Source organism: Echeneis naucrates, chromosome 24, assembly GCF_900963305.1.
Source record: "Echeneis naucrates chromosome 24, fEcheNa1.1, whole genome shotgun sequence".
NCBI classification, from domain to species: Eukaryota; Metazoa; Chordata; class Actinopteri; order Carangiformes; family Echeneidae; genus Echeneis; species Echeneis naucrates.
This window is the reverse complement of record NC_042534.1, coordinates 2,812,977-2,821,956: the sequence shown is the minus strand read 5'-3', so window position 1 is coordinate 2,821,956 and position 8,980 is coordinate 2,812,977. Positions and strand designations below refer to the sequence as shown.

The 8,980-nt window shown below is 39.8% G+C and overlaps 1 protein-coding gene across 1 annotated transcript; it reads right to left on the bottom strand.

Annotated features, from left to right (window-relative positions):
* Window positions 1-502: 502 nt before the first annotated feature.
* Window positions 503-5,079, bottom strand: gpr31 (G protein-coupled receptor 31). Its single transcript, XM_029496456.1, has 3 exons — window positions 4,211-5,079; window positions 2,240-2,708; window positions 503-2,199 (listed from the first exon to the last, which is right to left on the bottom strand). Exons 1-2 carry the CDS (start codon window positions 4,754-4,756, stop codon window positions 2,241-2,243), a joined length of 1,014 nt encoding a protein of 337 aa, XP_029352316.1. The 5' UTR covers window positions 4,757-5,079; the 3' UTR covers window positions 503-2,199; window position 2,240.
* Between the last annotated feature and the right edge of the window lie 3,901 nt (window positions 5,080-8,980).

The following is an 8,980-nucleotide window of genomic DNA, read 5'->3' as shown; positions in this document are numbered from 1 at the left end:
CATTTTAAAAACTCATGGCAGTCACAACATTGCGTAACTGGATTAAAACACATGATGGTGGGAATGTTTATGTGTGAACAGAGTTCGAACAAGGTTTAATGAAGGTTAGATGAATGACCAAAGTTTCATAAAATTTTCTCACCTGAAAAAAGATCAGTTCAGTTGTCAGAAATGGATTCAAAGATCAAAATATATTTACACATCCACAGCAGTAAAAACTGATAATAGACTGTTTTACGTACACCTACCTGCATATGACGTTATGTGTCATCCTGCAAAGGAGATTCATTCTCTGCTCCACACACTCATGTTGACCTCACACTGTTGAGCAATAGTTGTATTGTGTCTTACAGTTCTGGTTTCTAAAGCTGTGGTTCCCAACCTTTTATGACTCACGGTCCACAGCCGACCCCAAACAATACAGAGGCCAAAGAATTCCTTCTCAGAGCACTTTTTATTTTAATAATAAAAGGTCACCATCTGTCTCTTGACTCTCTTTCTTTTTATATCTTCCTGCAGCCAGCTATCCATTTTTGATACCATTTTTTTTAGCAAGCAACTTACTGTAAAAGCTGTTTGAGCCCATAATTGTGTCTATGTTTAGAATTCATTAGGTTTTATGAACCTGAAATTATTTTCAATCATGAATATTGACATTAATTTTTAGTTACACTAAATTCAAAAGACACGTCTGCTGGAACATTCTTTGCACTCTCTAACTAAAGAAATTACAGCATTTAGCTTTTAGTAATGTTATTACAGATCTGACACATCTGGGCATCTTGTCCCAACACGCAACTGAACACCTTTGGACTCCCACGTCCTGAATGACTGTAGAAGGAATTTAGAATAAGTTATAAATAGATTTTTATATGAAGGAAACAGTGAAGTTTTGCCTCCTGTGCTAACGCACTTTATAGATCTTTCATCTCACGCATTGACTTTAAACAAGGGATAAAATACTATGAATACTTCTGTGAAAGGTTGAACCCTCCCAACCGATAGTTGTGTGTTTTTGTCTGTACTCTCTAAATGTTTGATGATTTTTCATTCACTGACACATTGTACGCTTTGCAGATGTTGACATGTGGCATTTGAGTCCAACGTGGTTGTTTACATTTTCACACATATGTGTTTGGTATCCAGGGTCAAAAGTCGGCATTTGTCTTGTTGCCATGTTGAAACACTCATCAGTCATAACAATCTTTCTTTCACTATAAGGCTGTTGCTGTGGATAGTCCACTCCTTTTCTTGGAATTTCCTCAGTTGACTCTCCACTCTCCAACCTATTAGTTTTCTAATAAATGGACCTTTATTAAAAAATAACGTTGTGTCATATTCCAGATGGTCCATGTCTCATCGTACTCCTCCATTGTTTCATCAATTGAAACCGCAGTCCTAGTTTCAAAGTAGTGATGCACCGTTAACACAGAAGGTTTGCATGAGAGTAAGACGGCATCATCAGATGTTCACTCAGGTATTACTATTTATGATGTCATCAGGGTGACGATGAACCTCCACATAAGTTATAAAATTACTGTTTGGCTGAACTATTAGTCAGGATACAGTAGTGATTCATTATTTACATTGTAAGATAAATTCAAGGGCACACAAGTGGACAAATTTGTGAAGAGTTTTCAACATACTTGCAAAGTTTTCTGTAATTTTATTACCAACTGATTTATAAGTAATGATCCCAACAGAAAATATTTACTGTATAAATACGACCATATATTCACATTTTAAACAAGATATACAGTTCAACATTAACAAACAGCTTCCTCTATCGACCAATAGAATTAACCATTACATACACAAAATACATTTATGAACATGAACAGATAACATTTTTGACCAATTAATTTTACTCTTGGTTTGTTTGAAAAGCTGTTCTTCTTGATTGGTAATTTCTCACCACAGTCTTAATTAGGGCTGTTTGGCTGAGGGAGACTGACACGATCTCACAGATGAGGTTGCTTCACTTGAAAGGACTTTGACATTTTCATGTTGCTGTCCAGGCTCAACAGAAAAACAGGAGACATTCCTTTAAAAAACAAACAAAAGAAAACACAGGCCTTCCTGTTTTCTGCCTCTGTACATCTTTACTCAGAATCATTTCAATAATTTTCTGTGTGTCAGACTTCACATTCTGAGCCCCCTTCTATAACGTGCAGGTTTCTGGGGCACACTGTCAGTCTCAGGGACTGTCACCACACAGGGAAACAACACAGCAAACAGCTTCAAATGACAGCGTTGCGTGTAGCATGTGTTGTGTTGTTGTTTCCTGTTGAGCTATCGACTGGCAGTGGCGATTGTTTCACCAAGAAGGGGCAGTAATTATTGAGGTAAAGCGCTTTAAACTTCGTGCTGCAGAAGCAGTAGACCAGCGGGTCCAGCAGACAGTCCATGTAGGACAGGACCATCAGGCCGTCAAAGGCCACGGCAGCTTTGTCCTCATAGTATTCAGGCAACTCTTGGACACGGACAATCAGCAGAACCATCCTGGCGATGGTGCAGGGCAGGAAGCAGAAGGAGAAGACCACCATGACGGTCGTCACCAGAAATACGGCTCTCTTTAACTTGGTCCTGTCCCCGACTGTTTTCTTCCTGAGCCGGTTGACGATGCGTACGGTGCAGTAGACCAGGATGATGAAGGGGATGATGATCTGAGTGAAGAAGACCGCCTCTCTCATACTGTCCACCAAACTCTTAAAGCAGAAAAAGGAACAGCTTAATGCTCATATACATTAACAACAGATGCTTGTTTTTGATTGGTTGGCCTGAGTATACATTAACAATTATATATGATGACCGTACATAGTCAACAGTAAAACCACTGTTCTACTGTAAATCACTGCACAGCACAGAGCTGGAAGAAGAAAGTGTGTTGAAACTGGCACATGATCTGCGTTAATGAAGAATTATTGTTGGTTTTGTTCTGACCGTTTGGTTTGGTGCAGTACTTAAAGTTAGACTTCACATAAATGTGAGGATTTATGACATAACTCATGACTTATTATCTTTTGTTTTCACTGAAATTTGAAAACATCTTATTTTTGTAAATGATAACACTCTTTAGTGGAGCTGCTAACTAGAAGTCACTGCTTATTTTCAGGCTAATGACCCATAAAGGTAGAAAACCACCGGAAATGTGAACTCTGAATGCGAACGGTAACAGGAAACGTTATGTGTCAAATATAGTGTGATAGAAACTACATTATACCTTTCTGAAAAACAAGGTGCAGATTCATTCACTTCTTGTCATCTCATACAAATGCTGCCATCTACCTCTTCACTTAATTGTCAAACTTATGAATATGAGGCTCTGTTCTGACACGATCTGTCTCAGATCATTCATCGGTTCAGGTGTGACCACACCCAAAACGTATTGAGGACACATTTGACATCCAATCACTCAGACAACATTCAGAGACGGTGTGATGGACATGTGGCCACATGGAGAAGTGATGTCTGAGCACAAGTGGTGGCTAAAGATCCATGTGAGGAAACATTTTACTACCAGGCTTCAAATTATAGTCCCATTATGAAACGTGCTTCCCTTTTTTGTGATTATTAGGCAAGCAGTCTTATATTAGGTGCCAGATTAGTGAAGAAATTTCATTTCCTATATATATATATTTTATTTTATTTTGTTTTGTTTTGTTTTTACAAACTGTTACTCTGTCATTCGTTGGTGAAGTTTGACACATTCCAGGTTTAATATGTCTTAACACTGTCAGTGCAAAATAGCCGAGGAAACAAGCTCTATCTTAGTGGAGCTCCAGTGATACCCACAGTGCTCTGTTCTCCCTGCGTGGATGTCTGTTTAGGAAAGTAGAGCAATTTTACTCTCAATATCGTTGTCCCTTCCGTTATTTTAGGCTTACCAACGAAATAGTTCTGTTTTGACTTGGCGTGAAGTGTTGCATGAAGGAGAAAGATGGATCAATGACTTAAAAAGACATTGCCACACAGTGTCTTATGTTGCCACACGGCCATAACTGAGTTAGGACAAACAACTGTCACAAAGTCACAAGTTCTTACAAAATAATTTTCACATTATGCAAATGGCCCAATGGCCCAAGGTGAATCATCCACTTCTCATTTCACTCACTTTAGGAGAGTTTTGAGATTGATGGAGAATTCCAAAGGCAAGTTACCTAAATCACAGCGACAATTTAAAGAAATTAGACCTTCATGCAGACGTTACCTTTATTAAGGTGTCGTCTCCGCTGCTGTGGCTGTTGCAGCATTCAAAGGTCTTGAGCATGGTGGGGATGGTGAGGGGCAGCAGCAGCAGCCAGATGATGATAGAGATTTGAGGGGATTTCTTGAGAGCTCTCAGGAGATTCTTCCGACCTGGATGCACCACGTTGAAGTATCGATCAATGGACGTCACAGTGAGGAAGGCAATGCTGGCTCCTCGATTCAAAAACAGCATGAAGAGCATAGCTTTACAAACGGTGTCATTTCCGCTCCTCCTCTCTCCCTGGATGAAGTTGTGAGCCTTTATTGGCAAACAGAAGAGCAGGAGAATGTCGGCCAGCACCAGGTTGAAGAGGAAGATGTTGTTGCTGTTGGATTTCCAGAACTTCAACTTGAATATGAAGAGGTGGAGGACGGACGCATTCAGAGGCAAAGCCAAGATGAAAATTATGATCATGACAGCTGCATAAAATTTATACAGAGTCTTGTTTGTGGCTTCACAGTCTTCGATTTGTTGGTAGAGACCCGTGGTTGTGTTGTTCCATTCCATTTGATCAGCAAACAAAGGAGCAAATAAGTAAGAAATCCTTTTCAAACATGCATTGGACAAAGTGTCTCTTCCCGAAAGAACGAGGAAAACACCTCTCACACTAAAATTCAAAAACCTGCCAAACAAGTTCTGCCAACTGTCTGCAGTTCAAGCTCTCTCCAAGCTTTTAAATGTGTCTTTCGATCCTTGTGTATGTTTAGGATTCCCAAGTCTTCAGGGCTCCACGTCTTCTTGTGCAAGTCAGCACGAGGTCTGGAAGTAATTCAGTGAGTGTAGACCAAATGCAAGAAACTGCTTAGCCCTGCAATGGTGGCTCCTCCCAACTGCCTGAGGAGGTGAGTCACCAACTACTTTTCCACTGTGTGGGCAGTGGGGCTGATAAGCCAGACCAACCATAAAATCAAAAAGGATTATTGAACATTGTACTCCCCTAAAGAAGACAAACCGTTTCTCCAACTCCTCTTCTTCATTTATAAGATCGCTGAATAAACCAGTGACTGGTCTGACTGTAATGAAATGTAATGGTGAAGTATGTTAAAGATGTGTTCCATCTAATCTTATCTGACGTAAAACAACCCATATGGTTACTGCGACCGTCCTTCAATATACATCCCTGCTGCAAATAAATGTATTTGTTATTATATTCTTCATGGTTATAGTTTGTAGTGCTTAAGGGCAGCATGTGATCGGAACAGGCCAACAGAATAGTGGAATAAATACCATCTGAGTCTGAAGATGCTGCTGGTGGCAGTGATGATGAAAATCGAAAGATGAACTAATGCTCACTTTAGTGATAGTGAGGCTGGGGGTTTTAATCTCAATCAGAGAGAGACAAATGTGTTTGCAAAAATGAAACTGTATTTTATTTTTCTTATGCGACACGTGACTACATGTGACAATCTCTGCAAAATCTGGATCAAAACAAAACAGGTTCAAGACAGACACGAAGGGGTTAAATGATGAAAATGGAGAAAAACCCCTTTGAGCTCTGATAAGCAGGTCACGTACATAAAGTGATAAGACTTTTGATGGTAGTCAAATGTGTGAGAAAGTATGCGAACAACATTTCACCTTCATGCGAAGCATTCTGCTGTTCTCTGGCTCCAACTGTGAGAATGAGACTGTTTTGTCTCTTCATGAGGGTTCAGTAAATCCCTCAAGCTACTGTGTGACTTCCAGTTTCTCATGAATGACAGCTTGCAACTCCTCGTCTGCGAGCGCTGACATAAAAAATGCTGCACGGGGGACATTCAGATATAAACTCCTCAGAGTACGCAGATGTGGCTTGCTGGGAATTGGTGGTAGATGTGCATGTGAGCAGGAGAAGTTGGAAGCAGCATCGCTGTCAAAGTTCTCTACTATGTAAGGCAAAGTAAATGAAGTTTTGAGGAATGCCTGTCCTGAGGGAGGGGGTGGGGGGGGAGGCTTAACTCTTTAGCCTCCCAATCAACCCTGCATGCCTTGAACTTTGCATACTTTGAACTCCTTCTCTGCTTCAGTGACAAGCCCAGACAACTCTGAAAAGATAAGTTCCACAGACAGAGTGAAGACAGGACCTCTGTTCACATCTGGGTCATATAAAAGCTCTCCTCACTGTAACCAATATCGTAACCAGCCGTTTGTCTTTGTTCAGTGTGTTTTCTGAACATTTCTGAGGTTTCACCTGTCTTGTCTGAGACCTTCACAGACGAGGCTCCGCTCTCTGTTTCACCCTGACCCTTGGCATACTGGATCCTCAGACAATGCTTTAATTGTTGATTTGAGTTTTAGTCAGCTGAGCAGTGGATAATGAAGCATTCAGGTCTGCAGCAGCCATTTCTTTTTACTCTTTTTCTATCTCCCCTTTTTTATTTATTTATTTTTTTGGTATCAACAAAGACTGACTTTCTCCACCATGTGTTTGGTGGAGAATTTTGACCAATTGTTGGTAAACACATTCATGCTCTTTCTATTTCAGTGTTTATAGTCAAACATTTATGACTGAACTGAAAGCAATTAAACGTGTATGAAGGTTTTTCTTTCTTTTTTGTTTTACAAAGAGGTTGTACAAGAGCTTGTTTCCACCAGCCTCCTTTTTTCTGTTAATTTGTTCCTATTGCAGAAACATGAAAATTTAAGTTAATCATGCTGTAACGTTACTGAAAGGAAATACGGTTAATAACGTTATTGCCACATCGTCATAAGATATTCTGTTTGTAATAATTCATGAAGGACTCTTGCAAAATCATTTTCAGCTGAAAGCAGAACAACTTGGGATGAATCACTTCACTGAAATGCTTTGTCATTTCTTCCCATTTTAATCCCTGTAATCTTTTGTGCTTTTTAGAAACTAAGCCAAGTGGAGGACAAATTTATAATGATGGTTTAGGACGTTTTGTGGCTGCCATAGTTTTCAAAAGTATTGAACAAAAATCAGTGGAAGGATCCAGCCTTCTCAAGAACTCCTGAAAACAAATTTCCTGGTTTTATTATGCTTTCTTATTCTTTCTGATCTCTGCTCCGATACAGAAACGGATAAACAGTTGAAAATGAATGAATGAATGACTATAATCTCTTGACTGATTCAATAGATTTAGTGGTCAGTATTTAAACCAAGTGCTTTTACTGCACTGAAGTCCCTAATTTAGACAAAAGCTTGGACAGAAATTAGTAAATATAATGTGATGTAATGCAAAAACAGCATGAGGCGATCACACAATCAGAGTCATCAAAACTAATGCTGATGGAACGTGTGACTGTGGTTTGTTTATCAGAAGAGCTCATCACATTTACTGCACTTCATACTAATGAGCAATGAAGCTGCTGTATTTGGATTGGAAAACCAACCTCTGACTCCAGTAACCCTCACTGTAAAGCTGCTCTTCACCTCGCAGCGGTGTGGGGCTTTCTCACATTCACCTTTAAATATCTCCCAGGGGCCTGAGATGTTTGGCGCCCATCCAGTCAAATGTTTGTGTGAAGTTTAACTTCAAAATCCTGTCCTGAAGAATCTCGCCCTCCTTTTTGGTGGATCTGCATCCTAAACTGAAAAGTAAGAGTTGTTAGATGTATCACTTATCATATTTGTGTTAACAGTGTTATAAAGTTTTAACACAAAACACGAAAAACTTGGATCTGGACAAAGTCCTCAATGATCATCCTTTTCTTCCATCTTGAACAAAAAATGAAAAAACTATTTGTGTGACTTTTAACACACAGTGAGGGATTTTTTTTTTGATAAATTAGATTTTTAAAATCCTCTTTCTGTGTTATTATTAAGCCTGTTCATGCACAGCATTATATGTCAGCACACTGTGATCTCTCTTGGTGTTTTAGTTTCTCTGCTTTCCAAGTACATTTTTGTCTGCGGTCCAAGGTTGATCACATTTGTAACTGAGTTTGTAGAAGAGCAGCAAAAAAATGATATAGTATTAAAGTATATATATATATATATCAAGTAGTCAGGGCTGTAGGACTGCAGCACAACTGGGTGGTTAGATGCTGCCTTCAGCTATATATAAAGCTTCAAAAAACAAAGAATAACATCTTTATTTAAAAACCCAGCATTCCCCTTCCCATTCAAGACTAAAATTCCTTTTCTATTAAAGGTCAAAGTTAGCATGTCAGTTATTGTTTCTCAAACTTTCAGAACATTGACGGGTCAATGACGTCAAAGGAGAGAGGCTATCTTCCAGCTAAGTCAGGATATATCCAGGATGAACAGAAATAAGTTGAAGGCCGCTGACCACCAGCAGCAGCAACCCAGCGGGAAGTTGGCCGGAGGCATTCAAAGGAACTCCATGCCTCATCTTTGGTCTTTTCTGACAAAGGAATGCAGCTTGACGCATTCACGCTTATTACTTCTCAATCCAAGAATTTGGGACTGTGGAATAATTTTGTTCTGGTTTATATCATCCTGACGTATCTCAGACTCAAACAGAGTTGAGGACTGAGAACTCCAATCCCAAAACCCAAATCCACTGCCAAGAGCAAACTTGCTTCAGTTTCAATCACAAGAGGAAACAAGTCCAGAGAGAAACCTCATTAAAAAGACAAAGAGCATCCAAAAGACACAGAAGGTGTTAATGAGTCTGTGCTGACATGTCTGCCAGAGAGAAGAGAGTGAATTGTGTGGATGAAGAGTTGGTGAAAGGCCAACCTGAAGTGAAAATGTCTGTTATGTAACGCGGTGCCACCTCAGAGGATGCAGCAGAGGGATGCCCAACCATCCCAGCACTCTGCATG